Here is a 26,505-nt window from a genome sequence, read left to right as displayed (position 1 = left end):
TAGCAGTATAGCTCTCCCTGCTTTGGTGGTCCTGTGTGCCTGATAAAAGGAGTCAGTGCAGACCTGACATGCTGCATTACGTAGGGGAGTCTGGTGCAGCAAGCGATCCACAGGTACCAGTTCATTCCGTGGCAGGGAACCCTTCTGCTCTGAGTTTCCATCCATCCTCGAAGTAGTCATGCAGATTTGTTTTTGTTTATTGTCCAATGGTGGGTGAACCTCGATGCTTTGCAATAGCTCTGTGCGAGTAAAAAATCCTGCATATAGCTTTTACTGTTTACAAAAGGTAATTGAGTTTGGGAATCAGAAACTACAGTGTTATGTTATAGCTTTTTTTTTTTTTTAATGAATGAAAAATAAATCAAATGAATGCTACCGATGTGAATGAATTCACAATGTTCCAGTTTGATCTGTTATGCACCTGCATTTTTATACCATTTATAATGAAAGGGACATAAAATGGACAGATGAGATTACCACTAGATTGTAGTTCATAGAGTTACAACAGTGTCTTTAAGAGTAAGTTCTGAATGTTATCTCCTGGTTGAAAGGGGGCAAATTATAAAATTAATAGGTGTTGCAGTGCTCCTTGGCCAGGGAGCCAAGAAGATATTTGGGATATACTAGATAGAGACCAAATAAATGCTAGCTTTTTTTTTTTTCTTCCTTTTTTTTTGTTGTTTTGTTGTTGTTTTGTTTGCACTATGCAAACCTTGAAAATGCACCATGTGGTATCGCAAAACCACTTACCTCTGAGTGTTATGTATAGTTATCTTTGCCACATTTGTTGATTACCATAGTCTTATTTGAATAACTGTTTCCTTGCTTAATGTTTGCTCTCTTGCAGTCACTCTTCCTTTATTTGATCCTGCAGGGGTATATTGCAGCGTAATTATTTCCATGGTAACAAGCTGTAATTCCATAAACATAAGATTGAGTTTGTTATATGATCGGGAAGCAGCTGGAGAGCCATGAAGGCTGATTTTTCAGCAAAGCTGAGATCCAGCAATCCTTGTTGATATATTAATGTAAATCAGCTGAATTCTTCTCCCCTTGCAAATCCTCCTTTAATCAGAAAGGCACACGACACAGTGTTGAAACTGGAGAGTGCGTAAACTGAAATGTTGGGGGGCTGCTTGAGAAGTTTAGAAATTTTCCCCATTTTGTTGTTGCCTTGAGGATTAGTTTGAAGTGACTGATATTTTGGAATGTATTCTTGGAAGGGATGGGTTCATGGTCCTGTGACTATTAGCAAGGGCAGACTGCAGAGTTAATTATAGCGGATCATCAGTTTATTGTGGGATTATGTTGCTTTCATTGCTTTCATCATTATCACCTAATTATTCTATATGTATTTTAATGGATTTACAACAGTTAGTGTTTGGAAAAGTGCATTTTGTCCTTTGAACAATCTCAGAAACATTCGCAGTAATAGTTCCTGGGTTTTCCGTAGAAAGAAGTGAAATTGTGTGTATATTGGCGTGTTCCTATTTTAAAAAAAATAAAAAAAATATGTGTAGGGGGTAAGCTCAAGGAACTGAGAACAGCCTCAAGCTCACAACATCTTCATTTTCATCTCAAGCAATGTGTTTCTAGTACATGTCCTGTAGCTCCTGAAACTCTGAATGGAATCTCATCTACCCTGCTGACTATGAAAATTCAAGCTTCTATCTTAAAGAAGACATAAAAATTGTTTATTCAGAAAGCCAAGAGTAAAATCTCATGTAAAACACATTGTGCTTAGACCAAAGTATACCACATCTATATTCCTAAAGAACAACAACAACAAAAGTACCCCACAAGCTGCATTTATCTCTGAATGACAAAGGCAGATCAGGCTGATCAGCTTGATGTCAGCAGTGAATGCTCATGCAGCCTATTTCAAATGCAGAATAAGTTTCAGGAGCTTTCTTCTAGTGCAGGGTGAGAAAAGAAAAAGAAGACTTTCTAAAGACTGGGTCAGAGGATATTTATGTGACTACAAAGCTTTCCAGCTAGTGAGGAAGGAGAGTCAATTGCTGTCACAGAGATCTGTAGCTTCCAAGGGGGAGAATGATGGTGGGAAGCCAAACGTCAGAGAAACAGGAGAGTTCATGGAAATAACAGACTTTTTCGTAGAATCATACAATATCTTGAGTTGGAAGGGACTCACAGGGCTCATTGAGTCCAACTCCTCGCTCCACACAGGACCACCCAAAAATCAGACCCTATGTCTGGCAGCATTGTCCAAGTGCTTCTTGCACTCTGTCAGGCTCAGTGCCGTGACCACTGCCCTGGGGAGCCTGTCCCAGAGCCCGACTACCCTCTGGGTAGTCCTTTTCCTAACATCCAGCCTGACCCTCCCGTGAGAGTTTTTTTTGAGAAAGTTTAAGCAGACTTTGAATGCCGTTCCGTGTACCTGAAATTATAAATAAGCGATCTTCTGATTTTCTGAATTTGCACTTGACGTGGCCTGTAGCAATCCCCATGCTGCAAAGGCAAGGGGGACTGCTGGCACTCGGCGTTTTGCTGGGCTGAGCCGGCAGCCTGTGGCTAAGTAACAGCACAGCTGGGAGGCTTGACACCAAATCAGGCCTCTAATGGTGCTTGGAGCCGTTCCCTTGAAAGCCCTGGAGATCGATCACAAACAGGAATTGTCGGGGATGCTGCTGGAGCTATTAAAGCCATGACGAATGAGCTTGGAGGAAGGAAGCCGACTCCAGCAATACTCCCTTTGCTCTGATTACTGCTATTTTAAGGCACTTTTAATTAGAAGCATGTGTGAAAATAAAGCCAGATAAAGCCCCAAACTCTCATTAAAAAAAAAAAAAAAAAAAGGCAGACAAACCCAAACCATGGTTCTGCTCCTCTGTCCCAATTAGCAGAGCACCGAAAGGTGTAGCTCTCCTTTATGTACTTCCATTTGTTTTAAGCCTTGGTCACAGCATGGAAGCCTTAGCTGATGCGAACTGAAGCCTTATTTAGTGTAAGCAATGCCTGCAGTGGGATTCCCCTCCTAGGCACCTTCACGGGGTGTTTTTCTCTCTCCTCCAGCACTGCTGGTGGTGGTCATATTTTCTGGCACCGCTCAGCCGTGGCAGGAACAATGCGCTGCCTACACCAGAGATTCCCTGAGGGTAGCCCAAAGGCCGAGGGCAGCCCCTGGTGCCCTATAGCACAGCCCGTGCTCACACCCCAGCTCCACGTGTGTGCGTGTGTGTGTGTGTGTGTGTGTGCAAGGCTGACAGTACTGCTAGTAGAGACTAGTAACTCTTACAGGTGAGACCCTTGAGTTTACTATTGCTCTCCAGGGCCTTGTTTTATACTTACACTGCTTTTACAGAGGTCTCTGTATAAATACAAATAAACAGAAAACATGATTTGCTATTACTTTTGATTGTGTGTATGCATCTGTGTTTCTATGTGCAATTTTGTGTTACTGTTGCTGCATGTTGTAGGTCTTCTAGAAAGTTTTCATTGTGATCCCTTTGTGCTGCATATTTAGGATACTTGATTCTTCATTTGTCTGGTGTAAGTAGCAACGTACAGAAATCTGCTGATCTTGAAGCTGTGTAGATGTAGGTTTGGGGGGGCTCCATGAGAGGTGCTCATTCACAGAGGAGTGAAGAGAATGGCAAGAAGTAATGTTGTCTTCTTGTGGTGCTACAGAGTTGTTTTGGACAAAAATATGGTAAAACATTATACCTAATAAATAGCTTGCCTGAACAGTAGAGATGGAAAAACAATTTGGTAAATTAAGTACATTTTCCTGATAAGGCAGTTTTTGTTTCTATAACACTTTTATTTCACCTCTCCCAGCCAGACTAATTTTGATGTCCACTACTTCCTAATGGTAACTATTCACAGCCTGCCACAGTCTCTACAGGAAAAGAGAAGTACTTTTGTGGTCAAGGCACCAGACTGGGACTCAAGAGATGTGAATTTATTTCCTGATTCTGAATTAGGTTTTGTTCCTGGGCTCAGAAGCCTGCTTCTGAACAGGAAAAATGAGATTCCCTTGCCTCTTTCTCACCTAGATTTCAAATGTATTTAGTCAGGACCTGTATTTTTCTTTAGATTTATTTGAATTTTTATATTTCAAAGTTGTTTCATTTGGAAATATATATAAACAGGATATCTTTTTTTTTTTTTTTTTCAGAAAAATGTTATACTTGAAAGGTATCTTAAAGCAGAAATTGTTTTATTGTAATTAGCCCTCGATAGGGTAATTCTACGGTTGCAAAGCAGACAACACTAGTTTCCTAAAAATATTAAGGAAAAGAATTCTCTGTGCTCTCAGCTTGTTTCTTGCCATTGGTTCTACAGTTCTAAAGTGCAAGCCCAGCATTGTTGGTCCAAAAGATCTGGCAGTGACACTGTGAGGCTGCAGATGCCTCTTGTATGGCAGGAATGCCATTTTCCGTGTCAGAACTTCTCCCTGAGTTACTTCTTTTCCTGACCACTCATCATTTTTGAATGTTACTTTGTGCCAAGAAACTCCTAAGTTTTATGGTCAGGTTGTGCAGAAAAGCCCATGTCCAACTTTATGGGGAGTGTAGGTGGTGTAGTTTAAGGAAAGCTTTACATGGGAGTCATTCCTTGAAGTAAAGTAGAATGGGATTTGGACGTGGAAAAGTTTCTGTCGTTCTAAAGAAAAATGTAAATAAAGGTACATATGCTCAAGCTGATTTTTTTTTTTTTAATTGTACATGCAGAGGTCTGTCTGTTTAATACTGAAGCTTTAATTTGCCAGATTGATAGTGTTTTAATCTTTCAATTTGAACTATGGATGTATATACAGCAGTATACTCTATTGTAGTATACAGTAGTTAGCGCTGAACTAAAAATATGTTACACTAATGTTTTCAAAATAGTTTACTACTGTCTACTGTCTGTAGCTTTAGAAGAGAGATCCATTGCTTTAAAAGTAACAAAGAGAACAATTTCTCAAAACATGTCTGCAAATCAACTATTTGTTTTAAGAGGCTGGGTAGTAATGGATAAGTTGTGTCTCTGAGAAACATATTAATAATCCTTCGGCACAGAAAAACTGGGAAAAAAAAAAAGCAAAGATAAAATATGTCTACTCACCTGAGATTTTTTTTTTTCCTCCCCCTCTTTTCATCTGGTAAGGTCATTAATGAGCAGAAGTGGTGTCTTGAAACAGTAGCAATGTTTGGTATCTGTGTGTTATGATACAGATACATTAAAATGTTTGGGATGTTTTCTTTAAAGCATTAAATAAAGGGGAATAAGTAGGATATTCAGGTTTCTCCCAGGAAAGAGGTCATCAGACCCTTTTAATGCAACAACTGTCAATTGTCACATGGGATCAGTACTCCTGGGAAATTGTTCCATACTTCTCAGGATGCTTCACCATGAAAGGCAGTAGGTGACAGCCTTGGGAGCACAAACTGATATGGCCAATCCGTTCTTGGTAGACTGTTTTCAAATGCTGTATCAGAAAAAATACGACATAAATGTTGTACTAACACTGGAAAACAGAAATGGACAGCATAGGAACCACAATAAAATGCATTCACATTTATATCCTGAGACGTAATCTGATAGACTGTGAAAGAGCAAATGCTTTTGAGAGTTATTGAAGGAAAACATTATTAGCTTAATCAGTACTACTAGGCCAACAGAGGGAATTCTTACAAATCATGTTTTCAAATTTGATGTAGAATATCAGCCTTCATTGAGAGATCTGATATGTTCATTGCCTTCGGTTTGTATTGTCAACACTTGTGAGTGTGGGTGGGTGCTGGCGGTGCCCGCTGTCAACAGCCCTGCTTCATTCTCTTCTGCAGTTTTCTCTCTTCAGTCTGGGATGTCAAAAACACCTTATTGATTGAACACTAGGAGACTTAATCTGGTTAAGAGGATATTGTCCTGTTGCATAATGGCAGGTAGCTGAAGGTGGTGAGAGTAGCTATGTTGATGTGAGCAGAGAAAGATGTGTCCAAAGAAAGGCAACAAAGCTGGTGAAGGGTCTCTAGACCTTCCAGAACAAGTCTTAGGAGGAGTGGCTGAAGGAGCTGGAGAAAAGAAGGCTCAGGGGAGGTCTTATAGTACTTGACAATTACCCTAAAGGAGGTTGTAACAAGGACAGGATTGGGCTCCTCTCACAAGCACCAAGTGTTAAGATGAGGGGAAATGGCCTCAAGTTGTGCCAGGAGATATTTAGAATGGATATTAGGAGAAATTTCATTACTGAAAGGGTTGTGCGGCATTGGAACAGGCTGCCCAGGGAAGTGGTTGCGTCACCATCCCTGGAGGTCTTCAAGAAACCTGTAGATGTAGAACTTAGGAGCATGGTTTAGTGGCGGACTTGTCAGTACTAGGTTACAGGTTGGACTAGATGATCTTGGAGGTCTTTTCCAACCTGAATGATTCTGTGGTTCTAAGTAAAAAGACTGGAGATGCAGACTAGCCATTAGGTTAGGACCAGGTTTCTTTTAACTCCTCCTGGAATGGTTGGAGAAAAACTAGCTAGGAAAATGGTGGACCGTCCATTTCTTCATGTTTTCAGTTGAGACAGGAGGCTTTTTGGAAAATAATATGTGGCCACACAGAATTTACTGATCTCAAATATGAGGGCAAGAGGGTGAAACCTCGTGCAACGAAATATAGAGGAAGTGAGATGAACTGCTGATCACTTGTGGCCTTTCAGTCTGTGCTCTCTGAAACAAATTTGTTGTCTATCTTGGCAATAATCTTTGTGGTGGAATGTCCTTTTGTGAAGAACAGTTTCAACATATTAGCAAGACATAAAACAAAATTGGATGTGTAAAAGGTGCTTCCACTGATTCCTTCCTATGAATCTCAAAAATGCATAAAAGTACCTGAGTTAAATATACAAACGTCAGGTAGTATATATGACTTAAAATGTATTTGTACAGGATCTGATTTAGTGCCCTTTGTAGTCAGCCGGAAGCCTTTAGCCGACTCTCGGATGCGAAGGCTCACCAAACATCTATTTTGTAAGGAACACACAAGTTTTTCGGTGTTTTAAAAGTACTCTGTCAACACAGTAAAAATAGATTTTTGCATGGTCTCTTTTATGAAAACTGAACCAGAAACGTAATCCCTATCAATTGCCTACTAGAACAGAAAAGCTTCTGGAGTTGAGTGGTACACTCTGAGTGCACATGCTTTCTGAAGTTGCTCCTTCATACAGTGGGAGCAGGAAATTCCTGTATTTTATTTTATTTTATTTTATTTTATTTTATTTTATTTTATTTTATTTTATTTTATTTTATTTTTTAGTTTATTGTGTGGTTGTGCAGTTGAAGTCTTTATATGCTTGACACTCCTAATTTTCTGTGAGCTGAAGCACTGCTAGATGCATAATGTCATTGAATATTTTTATTTCCATTTCTTTTCCATTCTCTTTGTTCATCCCTTGCTGAATTAAGCAAGAAAAAAGTACACTTTCAGCAATGAAAAATTGATCATAATATCTAAATTCTGGGGAATGTTTGAAAATTAATATATAAATATATTTTTGTGGAACAATGAGTCTTTAAAAATTATATGGTCTGATGTGTACAAACCCTTTCTGGTGGGTTGGGCAAATCTGAAGATTTCATCCAACCTCTTGGTGATGTTTTGCTCTGAATTGTAAATTGCAAGCTTAATGTTTCTAAATTACAGATTTCCTGTCTGTTCATCTATATTTATGAAAGAGTTTGAGCTAGTACTTATGTCTTTTTTTTTCTTCTTCTTTTCTTCTGGTGACTGTTGCAGGTGATGGAAAGCATGTGCAGTGGCTACGTGGGAAGGACGGTGAGGTCTGGGTCTGGGTTATGGGAGAAGCCCCGGGCGACAAGCCATATGACCAGATATCAGAGGAGCTAATAGCAGAACGAGCCAGGCAACAAGCACAGAAGGAGGCAGAGGAGCTATGGTGAGGATTTAAGAATCTGAATACAGGGTTCACTTGGAATAATAGGAGATACGACCTTGTAGGAAGGTGTCAGGCAATGGTGGGTAAAAACTGGTATGTATGTCTTGTGAGCATTTCTTTCACTTGTTTTGACAATTTTTAAGGATGTGAAAAATTGAATTTTATTTTTATTGAGTACCGAAAAACAGAAATCTTCTTCCACAAAAAAAATAAAAGCAAATGTTTTTATTTTGGGGAATTTTGCTAAACCATCGGCCAGTATGTCAATAAATAAAAATGAAACAGTCTGGTTTTGAGATGATTAAATTAGAAATATTTGTTGCAGCACACATCTGTGCCCACAATGGGGATTTTGTACATAGAATTGTTTTTGTGATTGTTTTAATGTGCATATTGTTTGTATTAGTTCTTATCCCAGCAGTTCAGAAACTGATTACAAAAAGTGACATGCTGGTGTTTCAAGCAAGGCTTCTTCCAGCTTTGGGAGCAATTCAAAATTGTTTTGAAGCTTGATGCTGTTGGGAAGTAGGCCACCTGCCTCTTGCACTTCCTTTTGCAGTACAGTGCTCAAAAGTGACACTTTAAATACCAGATTATTTTGTATTATTCCCTTTCATATCAGATTCTTCTTGCTTATACTGATTGCATACTTAAGCAGAGTTTAAAAGCTTCAACCTGTGCTCTGTGTTCTCTTTAGGTTGTCAGTACTAATAAACACTCTATTGTTAGAATTTGGCAGGTGTTATCATTGATATTTGAGAGACAATAAATTCCTGATCATGGTTTGCTAGACTGACAGGAAAATCTATGTTTTCAGCCAGGGAATGAAAGATATAGGGTATGAATACAAAACATCCAAGGAGTATTTCTCTAATTTGGAAGATGCTATATTAATTGGTCACTTATCAAAAATTGAAAATGTCTCCTTTCTGGATGGTTTCCTCAAATCCAGTTCATGCTAGGTCTCCTGTTAAATACAGTTTGACTTTTTCCTTGTATATTTCCATGATGTCTTATGCTAATTATATGTTGCAACCAGTGATCTGTTACTGACTAAAATTTGATCCCCAATTTAGAAAAAAACCAGTGTCTCAAATTATTTTTATTTTCAAATTATTTTTTGAAGGAGACAAAAAGAAGCTGAAATTACAAAGAAATTCCGGGATGCTATGGCTCAAGAAAAAGCCAGAATAGTGGCAGAAAAATGGAAAATAGAAATAGAAGATCGGAAAGCTGCCAAATTGGAGGAGGAAAGAATTCAGGAGGAGTTGAAGGTTTGCATAGAATCATATTTAGCTTTTTTAATAGTGTTTTTATAGAGATTCAAAGTTCTTGTCACCTTCAGTGTATGTTTATTAATATGCTTTAAGAACCAGAGTTGTAATTTTTCATCCTGGAATATGAAAATAGCTACATGGTGTTGTTCACCAGAACAGCTGGGTGAGTGATGTGAAAAAATTACATATCTCATTCAAAACTGTCAGGACAATCAAATGGGTTATTCAGCTCACACATTAACAGAATTGTTCAGTCAGCTGTACTGAGTGAATCACACTGGGGGAAAAATGTACGATTGTGAAATATATCTTTTTCAGCTAGTTTGTCTGAACATATTTAGTGTATTTTATGCAGGTTGCTCACATATTTAATTTAAAAATTGTCACTATTTTCATTAAGGTAATGAGGGGTGGACCTTTCTCCTACTTGACATGCGGGAACAGCCCAGTTGGCTTAGCTGCAAGAAGTTCATTTACCTGATTTTTATTGACTCCATCATGAATTTTCCATGAACTCAGTTATAGTGCATTAACATTAGTTTGGAATAATATTTTTCCACATTCTCTTATTGAAAATAACCCTTTGGAAACAAAACAGGAAATGAAGGCCTATGTGTCTTAACTTTCATATTATTTTGTCATGATAAAAACTTGCTTAAAGATGATAAAATAGAATTGTCTTAGTGTGCAGAGAAATCACCACAGTCTCCTGAGTCTGGGATGTGTACTGTGATGTGTACAGCACAAGACTGGTGCTGCTGGGTTTCCATGGAGAAAGCCTGCAGCAAAGTGCGACTCCTAGGAGGTCTGCATGCAGTGACTTCGTCTGCATGCCTCTCTCTGTCCCCTGCTGCCAGCTTGCTAATGTCTTTCTCTTCCTGGGATGGTGATTAAAGGTGAGGAAACTGTGGATGGAATCCCCCTCCTCATCCCTGTGTAACGGGACAAATGCTGAAAAACTCAGTGTTTGTTTATGTGGTTTGATTACCAGCTAGAGTCAGCAAGTTACTTGTTATTTTGCACACTGTGGGACTGGGATTTGAGGGTGGCAGTGTAGCACAAAGCAAGGGCAGTTCCTGTAGCTTCCTCGGCGCAAAGTTGCTGATTTACCTTTGCGCAATTAATTTGAATTCATAGGAGAGAACAGGGCCTTTGAAATTTGATGTCAATGAGTAATGAAACTATACCTTTCAAGTGGCTTTATTAATGTATGAATAATGAGCAGAACAACTAATTAAATGCTCCTTCCTCTGCTTTCCAGAAAGCAAAGCCCTCTTGAACAAAGACCGATACAGGGCTGTTCACTTGTATCTCTGTGGTTGATTTACAGTGCGCTTGATGGGGTAAATGTCCACAAGCTCACTGTAGTTCTTCTGTTTTAAAGAGATTTTTTCAAAAAGCTGGATGAGCAAATTATGAAACTTCTAGAGGCCAGCAGGCATATTTTTTTCTATTAAGGAAAACTGATCTTCTACAATTCTAAAAGAATGCCACCGAATTCTGCTCGTTGTCATATTGATGGAAAGGTAATGTCACAGTAGCATCTCTGCCCACCGGTTTATTTAATCTGAGTTGACTTTCCTTGTCCTTCCTCTTTTACTCCTTTTATAAATGTGCAGTGAATGAAGTACATGAAATATTTACAAGCTCTCATTCCAAGAATAAGAGGAAAGGTACCCAGACAGGAAGGTTATACTGCTGTCATCTACCTCCAACTGCAAAAATGGAACTAGAGATGTTGGGAAGAAGATGAATTAATCAGTCTACTCATGTATGACTGCAATCATTGAAATCATGAAGAAATGTACCTTTCATGAATGATTCAGGGTGTGGAATGAGATGCAGATCAGTTAGCAAGCCCACTTTAACAGGTTTAAAATATTTAATGCACTGGTAGTCATCCTTCTGTGATGATGACCAGACTGCCGTTAAAGTAGTCTCCAAAACTGGGGAATGAAAAACTCTGTGTCTTCTAATGCTTCATCCTCTTGAAACATTCTGACTTGGGAGATTGAAACTCTGTCTGTTCTGCTGATGTGTTTAATTTCTAACTGCATTGTATTGCAAACTCTCCTTTTTAAAACACTTTTATGCCTCTTGACTTATCATGAGACTTTAAAGCCGTCTGCACTAGATAAATGATATCTCACATATCAGAGTGAAAGATGATTCCTGTTTCCTCTTCCAATGCTATTGGAAAAATATTGCATTCCTTGGTGTTTCTTAAGCAGAAACACCTTTAATTTATGGTGCTAGAATATAAATGTTGACTGCTCTATTTTTGCAGTTTGAGGACAGCTATTGTTTTATGCACCTATTGCAAAGGACAAATAAGAGAGCCAATTACTGTCATTAATCTTTTTGCAAATTCACAAAGGCTATGAGATCATAAGCATCATTTCCTACTTCTATCAGCTGCTGTCATTAAGAGTCCTGAACAATGTGCAGAGCAAATTAAAGGTATGAGCCTCAGCCAGCCAGAGGAGAATGGTATCCTTCAGCTACCTTTAGAAATAGGAGAGATTCTCTCAGTTCTTTGTGGTCTTCATAAAGCAAGAAAATATTAATAGTAAAGAAATATCTTTATGACAACATCAGATACCTGTCAAATATAATTATATAAGCACAGTTGACAATAAAGCTAGATTGCTTCTTAAAAACTCCATGTGTGTTAATCAAAAGTGGCATATCAATTTTAACGGCATTGTGTTTCTTCATGCATAAAAAAATATTTAGTGGGAGTTGTGATGACAGTGGTGCTTATATAGAAATAATCCTTATTCTTTTGATAGGCAACAAGAGAGTAACAGTGTGTGATAATTTCCTGCCACAATTTTTTCCTTTTTATTTGAATTGAAGAAGTTTATGACCTTTAATTCCTGTTGAGATTGTGGTGAGCGAAGTGAGCTTTTTAAAGGTGTGAATCCAAGAGTTTCTATGTCCTTGCTGTCTTCATTCTCATGAAAGAAGACAGGCTTAGAAACAACCTTCAGAGAAGAAAAAGAGTAATTAGGGCTCCAGGTAAGGAAAGCATCTCTAATAAGGATAGGTCGTACTTAATAGAAAGAACACACTTTGTCCCATTGACCTGAATGAGCTTTCAACGCATGCCTGAGTGCTTTCCTGTGCCCAAAAGTACTGTGGATCTGATTCTTCAGATAGCTGCTGCCAGGTGTAGGGATAAGGAATACAGTAGAATGTCACCATCGAAATTTACAGTACTGTGGACTTACAACATAGCAACGAGCATTCTGTCCTGATCTGAAAAAAAAAACCACAACCACAAAATCACTTGTTTCCAAGTAAATATCAAGCACCTGAGTGGGCCTGTTGTTATCTTAAAGTGAAAATAAGCTGTAATTTTGTCTCTGTGCTTTGCTGTGCCAAGAAAACACTGAACTCCCAACAACCGCATATTCAGAATCCAAGAATATGACAACAGCTTCTTGCTGGCATTTTGCACCCAACTCGTTCCAAAAATCCAATGGGTCCATTCAGTCTCAATTGCAATAATTCTGTAATGCTTCGTTTTGTGCTCTTTTGTGAGACCACGGTTCAGAAATTATTTTCTTTCTTTGTAGTTGCCTCTTTAATAATGCTGTTTAGTTTCTGCTGGGAATCAGATCTTAAGGTTTTCCTATCCTACATGTGAGGAACTGTGAGGAATATTAACTTTAAAGAAAAATCTTTTCCCCAGTGACTTCAGTAATGATTGTGCTGCTGAAGCCACTGTCCTTTTTCTGGATCTCTAGTAAAAACCAGCAAAGCTATGACATTTCCCATGGGCAAATGGGAACATCTGAGCCACTAATGAGGATAGTTTACGTATCAAGAATTCAAACTGTGAACAGTCCCTAAGATGCAGGGATAAACTCTTAGGGGATTGTCACTGGATCTATGGCAAGTTACCCAAGGAGAGTCTGCTCCAGCACATGTAATAAATCTCAGATGTCTCCTGATCAGCAACAGTTCTTACCTTTGTTTTGTACCTCAGGTAAATGAGGCCCTTTGTGAACCAGAGTACGATGCTGGCACCAGCCCATATGAGCTATATGTGAATAGAGTGTCCTGGGGCATATTGGTGTCTGAAACATGACTTTACGTAAAGCATGGCTGCATTGCTGACATTTATCTCCGTGCAAATTCATGCATGGACCAGTGAAGTGATGCAAACTAAGTGTTTGTTTCGAGACACTGGTAGTAGAGAAAATAAGTTTCTGTAAACACTTTTCTTTCTGAGGCAAGCGAGAGAATTTTCTCAGAAAAAGGCTGTCAAGCAACTGGACATATTTCTGCTGGTACTCACTCACAGCTCTGCTGGAAACTGCCAGGTGGGTTTGTGGAGAATGCTGATCTCTGAATTCGGTCCTGCTGTGTCAGCCTTGCTGACAGCAGACTGTTCTGGAGCCGGGGCCCTGGGTTTTTCAGATTCCCTTATTCAGAGCTGGGAGTCCTAAGGACTCAGGATGAAGGCAAGCTGTGCTCTCTGCTCCGTGGCAGGTGGCCTGAATGCCCGCCCTGGCTCAAGGCCGACTGCTGAAGGGTTGCAGGAGCTTCACAGCAGCTCGCATGCAGCAGAGCGGCTTCAGCTCTCAGGAGAGCCAGGGACACTTCCTGACAGTCTGAAGCATAGAGGGAATCCCAGGCATCCTTTGCTTCAGAGAGGGCTGCTGTACCAAACATGTTGGGTAGGCTCTGCCCCGAGTGGGGTGGCAGTCGTTCAGCTGCCCCGCATCCTGCAGGGCTCCCCAGAGAAGCCCTGAGAGCCTGAGCAGCCAGAAGCTCAGTTTTCCATCGGAAGACAACGAAGTGATGTGTTTTGTCTTTTCCCCAAGGCATTTTAAAAATCTTCCTGCAGCAGAAACTGAATACTGACCTAATATCCTCTCATCTGCATTGGACCGAAACATTAGAAGCTAACCATAGCTAAGATTAAATATTATTTAGAGTTGGCTGTAGTAGAGCTATCAAACACCGAGAGACGCGCATTTACAGTAATAAGTAACAAGTCTGTGGAAAGTGCTCAAATGCCAGAGGCTAGATAAGATCATTTAGCATGTTCAAATCCTCCAGTGGAGTTAAAGCTGGGGAGGATTACTGCAGCCTATTGAATTGCCAGTATAATTTGTTGCAGCAGGTCGGTATTTCTTGGCAATTTGCAACCATGTACTGAATTGTCACCTTCCTAATTATTCTGGAAGAGCTGGGAGGGTCACGGCACACAGTATAATAGTCACTCTCAACTGTCAGGCAGGAGGTGATGTTTGTAGATTATTCTAGCTCTTTACTTTCAGCTCTAATGGGCAGGATAGGGTTCACAGGGAAAAGCAGATAAACTGGGTGCTGTTGTTTCTCCAGTAGAGTATATGTGGAAAGTTCAATTATTGTTCATTTTAAATAATAATGTACACTTGTTATTCATACTTATCCAAAGGATTAGTCTTCTTTCCTGTGTCATGCTAAGAAGTGTCATTTCTCCTCACCATTAGCGGTTGCAAAACATACTTACACATGCATTCATGAGCTAATTCAAATAAATATTATTTACAATTTAGATTTCTATAAAAAGGAAAATGATACAAAAACTTTTGTGAATTCAGAGTCAAGTGGCAGCGTTGAATGTGGTTTTTTTATTATTACTATTATTCTTTTTGCTATTTCTTTGACTTGAAGATCCTTATTCTCACTCAAAAAAAGAAAGAAAAAAGTACAGCTTTCTTAGGCACTATTGCTTTTCGTCAAGAACTCTAACTGAATTCTGTTTTTTTAGGTATTCTCATCTTTATATTACAAATTCTTCAACAGCAGCTGCATTAAAAAAAACAACTTGTGACAAATCTCTTGTGTGATTCAGGGAAAATGCTGTGGGATGGATTGTTTTGTTTGTTTATTTTGGTTTTGTTTTTATTTATTTTGTTTTGTTTTCATATTTAGTTTACTTTCTGGTGCTTTCTGGTACATCTGGTGTGAGATGTTGAATAGAAAACATTTTGATAACCCAGAATTACCTCTTTGTTGGTCTGTCTTCCTGAAAGGACAGCCTATATGTACTGGATTTTTTTATTTTTTTTTTTTAAGCACTGAAGCTTGGTGAATAAATATTTTCCTCATAAGAATAAACAATTGATTGCTTTTTCCAAGAAGGGATTGAAAACATTTACTAGCAACTGAAATATGAAAACCCTAATTCTATGGGTTATATATAAAGAGAGTTTATTTGTTTTTATTCTGAAGAAGCTTCTGGGCTTTGAAATCAGTGCTTCCTAGAAGCATTGGCAATTTTAAAATAATGAATTGTCCACTCACCTAATCTTTGTAGGACTCAGGAGATAACAATGGGAGGATAATGTTAGAAACAATCAAAGATTCAAGCATTAAAATATGAAAAATGGACTGAAGAATAATTTCAGGCTTTTCTATTGCAGAAATAATAAGAGCAGCCTAAGTTATTGTTCATCATATGTGTTAGAAAGCTATTATTGACTACACAGGTACATCACTACTAATAATCAATATTTCAGGTCTTTTGATTTGCTTTAGTAGGATCAAAGAGACATCCTCTGGCATAAACTGGTGGCATTCAGCAGAGCCTAATGGAGAAATGTTGATTTATGTTACTTAAGGAAATGGAAAAATCGTTGAATTCTTCCAAAGGGTGTAGATTTGCATTTGTTCCATTTTCCCACTCTGAAGATGATGTTTGATTGTCACTGCTTAATTGCTTACTACTTTTCAGTCTTTTTGAATTGTCAATGGACAAATGCATTTAGAGCTGTGTCAGCTGGCTGACTATTCAGAAGTAAACCACCCCTGTGAAACTCAAGGCACCTGTCCTTGTCTATTCACAGTTAGATTTACGCTGTTATTTCCATATTCATGCAAATATAATGTGTCATTCTTCCTTAAAAATGCCATTGTGATTCCTGACCAAACGACCAAACAGTCTTGATTCCGTCTGCTGTATCAGGCCCTCATTGAGCTTCCAGGGATCACAGATATAAACAATATTGTTTGCTTTGAAAAGCTGTCTTCTGAAAAGAAATAGAATTGTCTTTTAAATCCAGGTTCATGGTTGACAGCAACAGATAACTTTTGCAGAGCTGGAGAGAATTAGGGGTTAAAAAAAACAAAACACAAAACCTTTTTCTCACAATGGTGGATAAAAAGTTTCTTGTTTCCCAGACAGGTATTCCAGACATCAGTTTCACCACTGGAAAAACACGTATGAGTGTCACTCTTATAGGTGTTAAACACCAACGTTGTTTGGACAAGCATATTACTATATTGAGATCGCTTTTCCTATTTGTCTCCTGCAGGTGTTAAGATAGGACAGACAAACTTCAAAGGAGTACTTTTCCAATATATTATAAAACAAAATGTATTTTCTGGAGTAAAGGGTTAATCCATATATACCTTTACTGAATTAATATAGCTTTTGGAATAGTTCAGGCCCTTTCAGCCTAAAATGAGGCTGAAATGTTTGTTACAATTCACATAGTTTGAACTTTCATATAAGTAGCATCTTCAAACACTGAACAGGAAGAACCCACATGTGGAAAATAGGTGTCTAAGACACTTTTCACTGGATTATTGGCAACATCGTGAAAGCTCAGTTGTACATCTTCTGAACGCACAAAGTGTGAGTTTAGAGCATACTAGAAGTCAGTTTTAACTCCATTTTTTAAAGTCTCTCCACTCATATTTGTAGTACCTGTTAAAATAGACAACGGATTGTTAGGGTCATGCTGTGAATCCTGCTGTGATGAAAACTATGAAGATATCCAACATACCACATTTATTTACAAAATTAGAAAGTATGCCCTTCCACAAAGTTTGCTGGGCACAAGTATGATATGAAGGAAGCTAAATGTGTCTGATTCCCCTTTGAAAGAAGGAGCAATCTCATCTGAACACAATTTTCAGAGTTTATATCACACGATGCCTTAATAAAAAAGAAATTACTGGTGCAAAGTCTGTACTTAAGAACTGCTAGCTGAAATACATCAGCTCAGGTGGTTGATCAAACAAAAGTTGGTGGATTTGAGGAAGTTGTTTTCCAGTTTAAAGTAATCCTGTTTTTTTTTCTTTCTTTGTGTTGAACTACTGCTGGTCCTATTGCAATAAAACATTAAAATCCCACCCAAAAGAAACAAATTAGGAAAAAGCAAAGATCTTATGAAGTCCTACTTCTGTCCTTTAACAAACAAATGTCGCTTAAGGAAGACATATATATATATATATATATTTAACTTCTTATTCATAAGTTTGTTACCCAAAAGGTTATAGTAGTGTTTCCATTATAAATTTCATTAAAGAGCCCTGTTCTTATTGAAATAATTTTGTACACAGCACGAAGTTCAATTTTGTTGTCTTTAGAGATCAGTTGAACAATGAAATTGGGAAAATTGATAAAAAAAAAAAAAAAAAAAAAAAAACACACAGATGTGGATTCCTATTCCTGCACTAACTAAGCAGTTGAGTTATTGATAGTATCTGGAAGGGCAGCTGTAGAGGTACTCCATCACATTTCCATCTCCTTTAAGATCTTCTTGCAAGGGAACTTATGTGTATGTTACTTTTAGTTGATTGGTGTGTACTGAAGGATCTGGCGTTTCTTCCAGAATGTAATGGTCTTGATATTTGGAGAATGTTATTCTCTGTGTTAGTATTGATGACACATGGTGACAGTTGCTAAACTGAGAACACCAGGAAATCAGCTTCTGAATTGTACAGATCCTGTAGAAGATGTACGTAACTCTACAGTGAGAGTGATGCCTCCAGTGGGAGTACATGTGGACTGAAAACAAGCACTGCTTACGAATTGTAGGAGAGCACAGGCTCTGGTGCCATGTAATGAAACATGTTTTCCTTGTACATTTCAGGTCTTAGGTACTTAGATATTCCTTGTTGCTGTGATATTTGTGCATCTCACAATATAAGGATGTTGTGACACATTTTTCTCAGAAATTCCATAAGAGGTAAAAAGTTTCTATTATGCCTATTTGTGACAGGTGAGAAACCCTAAGTCAAAAGAAATAGGGATTTTTCAAGGTAACATAGTTACTTTGGGAGGAAACAACTGAATCAGTGTCCTAACTTTTGGCACATTCTTCCTCTTTAGCCACTTCTGTTTTACTTCATTTTGCTTAGAAAAGAGAAGAAGAGGAAAGACAAAAGGGTGAAGAACAAATAAGGCAGCAGGAGGAAATCCGAGCAAAAGAGCTGTATTTGAGCCTCAAGCAAGCTCAGCAGCACAGTCAACACAGTGATGATGACCAGGAGTGGGAAGAACAGTGTGAGTAAAATTACCTTCACAGGATTCATGTATTTCTAAAAGTCTGCTTCTATTTGCTTTTAGAGTGGAAGGAGTGTTGTGACAGATCTCTTATACCTAGAGCAATGAAAATGTCATATTATTTTGCAGGAAATCACCGACACGCACTTACAAATGAAAGTTGCTATGAGTTTACCAATTTCACGTTTCTTTCTGAATAAGAATCTATGTCAATGCCTTGGAAAAAAATGTAATGTACCCATAACAGTGACTGAGATCATTATTTTTTGTCTAATGTAATTTTGGCTTAGTAGTAATAATTCTGGACACACTTATTTGAACAGCTTGTCCTCAGCTATCTCTGAAGAGGTAAAATCTGTCTTCATCTGTATTTTAATTCCTTCCATATGGTGATGGGGTCAAGCTATGATTTCAGCACTCAAACTCACTTCATTTTGAAGGATTACAGTAAATAACACTTAGATTGTTGCCCTGAAAAAAATACGATGATGTTCTCAGTGTATGGAGATTCTGTTTCTTTTTAATCAACCTGAAATTTTTTATTGATATCATCATCATGATCTATTTAAAATATATATTAGTGTTTTTTAAAAACCTGTAAGGAACAGAACAACTATATGACTCTATGTTTGTATACACACTGCAGATAAGGAAAAGCCCACATCATGGTAATAAGGCATACTTAATAAGTTACCGTGAATAAAAAGCAAAATGTCTACTTTATCTGGAGTCTATTGTATAACTAACTTTAGAATTAGGAAATTTATTTGCAGTAAGAATTGAGTATTTTTGTTGGGGGGAGAATATTTTTATTTCCCACAGCTAAACTGATTTGATTACTTTGCAGAAAAAGAAAATGTGATGTTTGGAAAGTTTTAGCTTTATTTAGGGGATATTAGAGTTTAATCAACTAATACTGAAAATAGAGCTTTAGAGAGCTGACAGAATGTGTGTTGCATGAAATACCTCACGAAGTAGGAAAAATATTGCTGTAGTGTAACTTATTTCCTGACAAAAGTAAAAGTAATGTTCCAAAATATGCGATGAATTTATTTAATGGTTTTACTACTCATTTCAGGAGTTCCTAAAGACTAGTTACTGAAGTCGTATTACCTGGGATTGATGTAATAACTAATCATTCTGTACAAAATTAATTAAATTTATATAAGATGTACTGGTGCCAGTACAGTTTCCAAGCTGGTAGCATGGTATGCCCATATTTGATCAATAAAACCTCTGTATATTGCACTGTCAATCAGGAAAATGTAATTGTTCTCTGGAGAATTATCTAAATCCAGGTGTATGTGCTTATTCTGAAAGGAAAAGTGATGCTTTCTATATTTTGAGCATTTAACAGCAGAGTAAGTTAGGTCAAAAATAGTCTTTAGTTTTCTAGAAAATGAGGTCTTGTCAATTAGCATCAGCTGGCAACCTATCATACAGGATGGTATTGTGTACTTTAGGATTTCTTTGATGGTAGATAAGGAAAGAAAATACATTTTCAACTACATTAGAAAGAAAAAATCCAGCCTATTTTTATACTGAACTTGGCAACAAAATAAAATACTATAAACTTCACTAAAAATAGATATAATTTTCTTACTATTGCAGTTATTTTACTTTTATGTATTAAAGAGGTAACTGAGGTTTTGAAATTGTTGTTTCGGTTTTGTCAAGGAATGCAGGTTGCGGAGGGACAGATACCAGAAATACAATAGAGAAATTATGGGAAGAGGTAGAGAGAAAAGGAACAAGCTATGAAACCCTTTGACCATGATTTCTGTAATGGCAGTCTGTGTCAGAACACTTTCAACTGCATCATATGCTGACCGATATAATCTACAACCAGTATTTTTTGTTGTGTAAGCTTTGTTTGGAGCATTCTCTATGCTTTGAAGGAATTCTAAATTATTGGTCCATCCTTTGTCACCCTCAGTCTCTATACTTCACTACTTATATTGATGTGTGGTTGTGGTCAAAAGGATGACTGACTGCAGCTTGTGTACTTTTGATACCTAGCGTGGTCACCCATAATAGTGCTGCTGTGGCAAAACAGAAGGTCAGCACCATCTAGCTGGTTGAGTTTTGCAGCCTACTATAAATTCTGTGCTGTCACAGTTTATGCTGCTATCAGGAATTGATTTAGCATTAAACTAACTGCAGACTAATGACTAGAGTGTATCATGTCCTTGTTTATCCTCTTATGCTTATCTCAGTGTCTCAATTTATCCCAGTTGGTTTGAGGGCTTAGAACTGCCTTCCATTAGCAGATGGCTGTGACAGTTTAAGATATGAAGATGCAGTGTTTAGTGCCTTAGCTGAAACCAGTTCCTGCACTGGTTTAGAGTCTGCCATCAGACTGCATCGAGCTTCCTGAGGAATGTTCACATCTTTTGTTTCTCTAACTTTACTGAAAAACCAGAACCTCCAGCAGACAGGTAACAACAAATATCTGGACATATAAACATCTTAAACTGCTCAGGAATGAGCTAGTATCTCAGGTTCACCACACTTTTCACTTTTGAATTCAGTTCCAGGGATTTTTTTTCCCCTTTTTATGTCAATCCTTTCATTTTGTCTTCATAAATTCCTTTGAGACACTGAGAGGCAATTTAGTCAAGATAGGCAAAGCTGTCCATTTGTCATTTTTTCTAAGCAATAAATAAATGCAGGAATACATAAGAGAGGTCTAAGCAGATGTAATATTAACATCTTTTGTTTCCTAAACACCTGCGATAGACCATATTGCCCATTAGGAACAAGGCCAGGATCCTTTGTGTCTTATCTCCTTGAAGTCAGCCCTTCATATTCAACAGTGCTGGGGTCAGTACTGAAGAGGAGCAGCCGTGCTAGAGCAGCTATTGAGGAGAGCAAATGTTGCAATGATATTGATGACACTACTAATTTATTTAGTAGATGCAATTTAGAATGTGATGAGGATTCATCTCTCCTCATCACATTATCCCTCAGCTGTTTATTGCCAAGGCAATAAGCAAAGTGTTGCTAATATTAGTTTCTGTTGTTCAGTTCAGTTTGCTTCTGCGGTTTGCCTGATTGTGCCAAATAACAATAAAAGCCCATAGAACTACTCTGTTAATTGAAATACATAATTTCAGTGCTTTTTAATATACTAAATGACAAACGTGGAATAACTTGAGAAAGTGCTACAAGGAAATAGTGATGGTGTAGGAACAATTACACACTTTGATTTCATGAAGTAGATATACGTTGGGGTGTTTTAGAGGGCAGTTGCAAGTTAATATATGGAGGAAGCATATAGGTTGCCAAATGAGAAGATGAATAGTAGAAAAGGCTGATTCAAAAAATCCTCTGTTCAAAGCTCCTATTCTGTGAAACTGAGAAGTGAGAACTACGGCTAAACTTGGATGGAGGAGTGTATATATTCTGATTAGTTTTGAACCTTTCTCAGGTTGTTCCATTTTGTATGTTTCTAGAGTATTCAGTAAATAATACCTGAAGCCAGAGTCTCTGAGTGTGACTCTCTATTGCGTGACAGTAGAAAAGGGATTTGTAAAACATTATAGAAAAACTTGTAGTATAAGTATTCATCTGATTGAATAGTGCAAAAGGCATATTGTTAGTATACTCCCAACCTCCTGCAAACTGTAACAAGCAATGAATTGCTCAGATACTGTCTGACCAGCTGCACTCACTTCCAGACAGACATTATGACAGTAAAAATGCAAACAGAACTGAGTGACTTGCACTATTTTTATATCTTTTCTGAAGCACCAACTTTTGGTCTTTGTTGGAAACAGGATACCAGTCTGACCTGTTATGGCCATCGTTACGTTTTTCTACAAACTGTTCTTATGAACTTTTTTTTTTGTCTGAGTTTTAAAGGAATTTATGTTCTTTTGGTACTTGCCTTCCACAGAAATTCTAGTGAGTTTACTGGCAGGAGCAGTATTTGATGCAATGCTGAATTTTAAAGTGAATAGTTCCCTGTTCAGCTGTACAGTTAAGTAAGCAAGTGCTCAACCTTAAGTATTTGCTCTTTGAGCTTCAGCAGGTCTCAGAGTGCATTGTTGAATAGGGATGGGATTATTCACATGCTTTCAGATAAAGATTGCTGAACCGGAACCACATTACAGAATATTTGTGGGAAGTTATTTTCAATTAAGAAGCAGAAAAACACCATGTGATTTGTATGTGCACTCAGAAAATCTGAAAATTGAATTTTAAAGTAGTCATTTCTAATTACTCATAAACAAGCTTTCAAGAATTATTAATGAGGGTAAAATTAAACCAAATATTTTAAAAAAGGATACACGTTCATGGCCTTCTTTTTTTTTTTTTTTTTTTTTTTTTACTTTTGCATAGCTCTGACTGTAATTCACAGCCCTTCAAAATCACAAAATATATTAGAGAAAATGGAGAGTGCCTAGTCTTTCACAAATGAAGTGACTCAAATTCAGCTCCAGCACAGCAGAAATTAATCTTCATCTCTATCAAATGATTTGGTATTAGAACCTTGCCAGGACTGTAAATAGGGATTTCCAAATCCTAACTGAAAATATAGAAGGTAATGTTGCATTTTCACTCAAAAGATCATTTAGATTAGCACAGAGAAATTATAGGTTCTCATAAAGTGCTCAAGATAAAGCAAACTCAAATTAAGACCTGTAAGATCATGAGAGCTATTGCATGCACAAGCCTTGCGGTTTCTTCCCTGTTGTTAGAGTATGTTCACACTGCAGATCATGTAGAAGCATCCAAAACAGCTTTAAGCTAGTTATTTCTAGTAATGATAACAGCCTAATCATGACAGAGGTCTCTGTCTTTTTATCAGTTTTCCGGGAGGGTTCATTAACCCATTTTTTAGCCTACTGCAACTATGATCATATCGGTATCTAGCAGATACAAACAGGTCAGCATTTCTACACAAGATAGTGCCATCAGGGAAGAAGTGGGCTGAATTGTACCTGAGCTGAAGGAGGATGTACCTCTTCTTGGTATGACCAACTTACGAAAAGAAAAGTGGTGGTGGAGATGGACTCAGGGGACCTGGCTGAACTGTGGATTTCCTGTGCAAGCTTGACAAATCAATCAAATTCCTCATTTCCCAGTCTTGACTGTCTTGGCATTATTCTGTAATATAAAAAGAAGAGGAATATAATATAAATTGTATTATATATATATTTGTAGTAATTCTTGATGCTAGATAGATGGACCTATAGCAGTGATTCAGAGATTTTTGAGGAAAGGAGATATTCAAATATCCAGTCTCCTCACAGAAAAAAATGATTATTGACATTGATGCTTTGCACAGGGGTCATGCCAAAAGTAAATTTACTATAAAAGTGTCTTCTGACAACCAGTCAATAATTTAAAAATGGATTAAGGGACCCTATGCATCCCTATGGACCATGATGTTCAGACAATTCAGCTGGAGAATTTTAGTAAAAATTCTTTCTCATGTGAAAGAGATGCTTACATTATGTATGTATGTATATATATACGTGTGTATAAGAATACATTGATACATAGATATCTGATGTGCAGCCTTCTCTATCCCTATATATATATATGTACAGATACATATGCAGATATACATACATTTACATACATATATAGAAATATGCATATATCTATATGTGTAGGGATAGGGAACGTTGCATGTCAGATATCCTTTCAAAAATTTTTCTGAATGTTAGTATTTGACAGTTGCAAACTGTTAGCTCTTCCCATTATTTTGAGATAAGAAATATTAAAATTAATTAATTAAAATAATTACTGGTTGGGAAAATTTAGTCCAGGTCACAGGCTTCTGATGGTTTAGGTTCATTAGCTAGTGAAAAGACAGAAGAAATGTCTACTGAAAAAAGTGTCTATTGCTGAGGAAACTGGGGCATGAAGACACCATGCCTTTTTCCTTACCAATCATCCTGTACATCAGTAGAAAAGAATCCCAAAAAGCTCCAGGCAGTCTGCCCTCGATCTGTATACTGCAATTGTAACAAACAATGACTGGTTTCTAAATGTCTCACCAAGCAGCGTTGTACTCATCTTCCTTGCTGTCTTTCACACTATTGCAGACACAAAGTCCATGTTTAAAGCAGTCATTACTCAGTGGCTCTGCAAAGGATAAATCACAGAAATTTTTTACCTAGTACACTTGACCTATTGAAGTAACATATTTAGATAAGATTATGTACCCTTAAAAATAATAACCTGGAAGATAAATAGTGAAACTTATTACTCAGTTTTCTGTACAGTATGGCTGTTTGTTGCTGCATTTGGCTAAAACTGCAGGGTGTGTAGTTAAGTGAAACTGAAATCCTGCCAGTTGTGTTCATAGGAAACGTCTATGACTCATTTATTATGTTCTCTTGATTAGTTTTTAGCCCTGTATACCTTTCTACCTATATTAAGATTATATAGCTAAACTTTAAGATCTCCTCTCACTACTTTGTATACCCAGAGGGTTTTATTTTGTTTCATTTTCTGTTAAGCACTTTTATTTCTTGATTCCATTAAACCTTTTCATAATTCAGACAGATCCATTTGTACTTGTGCTTGCTTTAATTCAGGAGTGTAAATGAGAGGCATGCAGACAGCCTAATGAAATGCATCTGTCTGGTATTATATCATGTATTCCTGGTCACAGGTACAATCACAGTAGAGTAAGAAATAGCGTGTGCACTTTATGAATTGGGTATGATCTAAGCCAGGATAGTCATGGCAGGATTGATAATTGCTACTGGAGGCAATAGCTTGCTGCTTTAATATTTGCTTCACTGCATGTTAAAGATTTGTTTTGCACTGGAATAATTCGCCTGCCTGAAGTTATTTGTGTCTCAAAAAATCATCAAAATGGAGCTTGAGGCACCAGGAAAGAGCTGGTAGATGACAAATATTTGCAGTACAATTCTTGGTGCATTTAAGTCACACCATTTTGACAACAGGATTGTTAGTACACTATTTTTTAAATAAAGAAGTTTTAATGAAAGATGTCTGACCTGCAATGGCCAGAGTTGCAGTTCCATCATTTCAGTTTATGGAAATTAGTTTGATTTACTTATGTATCCCTGGTCGGTGCCATTGACAGGTGTGTATTAAATCTGCCAGAACAGATTCTGCTTTTTTATATCCAATCTCAGAGACTGAAGTGGGAGACAATCCCATCCATAGCATCAGCATGCCCTTTACAATGGCTATTTATTTCTCTGTTGTTACTGCAACCATTTTTAGACTGGAGTTTTCAAGATGGAGACTTCTATGATTTTAAATAATTTAATGAAGATAGCATCTGCCTTCAGAAAGAAAGCAGCATTAACAACAAAAAGTGCAACCTAAATGTTAGGTAATTGTGTGTTTTGGAAGAACCTCCTGCAATTCCAGTTATGTGCATAGCTGCAATGAAGTCTGTTAAGCACAGACTTAAAATCAAGTGATAGTTAATATTCTCTGTTGAAATGTAAAACTTGATGTACCACCAGTCGAAAAGATGTCTTGCAGCAAAATTTCTCTTACTGCACCCAATGCAAGTGTCAGATGTAATCGTAATGTGGAGGCTCAGTTATTGCCAGCAGTGATCAGGTCATTGATAGCTCAAGTCTGGCATCCTTCTTCTAGTGGTGGGCCTGTATTTGAAGCATCAGGAAGGTTATTCCGTTATCTCTTTTATAGGGCGTTGTAATTGGAATGTCCTTAAAATCAGGGAATGTGAAGAATAAATGTAGTAAGGTGTTTAATAAGGAAAAGGGTAAATGGCTGTTAGTATTTCTAAAGTCTCTCCTCCTCACCCTTCCCATTCATTCCACCCAGTGCGTCGCTCCAAAGCCGCAGATGAGGAAAGGAGCCACAAAGCACGCAGGGCACGGGATGAATACCGACGGCAATCCTTGCGAGCCATCCAGAAGGGAAGAGTGGCTGATCTGAGTAATTTGTTCCAGGGGACAAGCCTGAATAATGAACAGGAGACAAAACTGAACTGCAACAGTGCAAGTCCTTTGCTGTCTCTCTCTGCAGCATCCAGGTTAGTTTGTACGAGAGTGACTTTGAAATACAATTTCTGT

The 26,505-nt window shown here is 37.7% G+C and overlaps 1 protein-coding gene across 5 annotated transcripts in view; it reads left to right on the top strand.

The window, feature by feature from the left end:
• Positions 1-26,505, top strand: part of SH2D4B (SH2 domain containing 4B) — a 133,435-nt gene that overhangs the window by 59,742 nt on the left and 47,188 nt on the right. For all 5 annotated transcript variants that reach the window (XR_010832671.1, XR_010832669.1, XR_010832670.1 and 2 more), the window contains 4 exons: positions 7,732-7,891; positions 9,018-9,165; positions 18,319-18,463; positions 26,255-26,465. Coding sequence is in view for 1 of the 5 variants with exons in the window: in XM_013175171.3 (XP_013030625.1) it covers positions 7,732-7,891; positions 9,018-9,165; positions 18,319-18,463; positions 26,255-26,465 (664 nt within the window). In the remaining 4 variants the exon portion in view is untranslated. The remainder of the gene's footprint in view (positions 1-7,731; positions 7,892-9,017; positions 9,166-18,318; positions 18,464-26,254; positions 26,466-26,505) is intronic.

Source organism: Anser cygnoides, chromosome 7, assembly GCF_040182565.1.
Source record: "Anser cygnoides isolate HZ-2024a breed goose chromosome 7, Taihu_goose_T2T_genome, whole genome shotgun sequence".
Taxonomy (NCBI): domain Eukaryota; kingdom Metazoa; phylum Chordata; class Aves; order Anseriformes; family Anatidae; genus Anser; species Anser cygnoides.
Note: the sequence above shows the minus strand (reverse complement) of the source record. Positions and strands in the feature narration are given on the sequence as shown.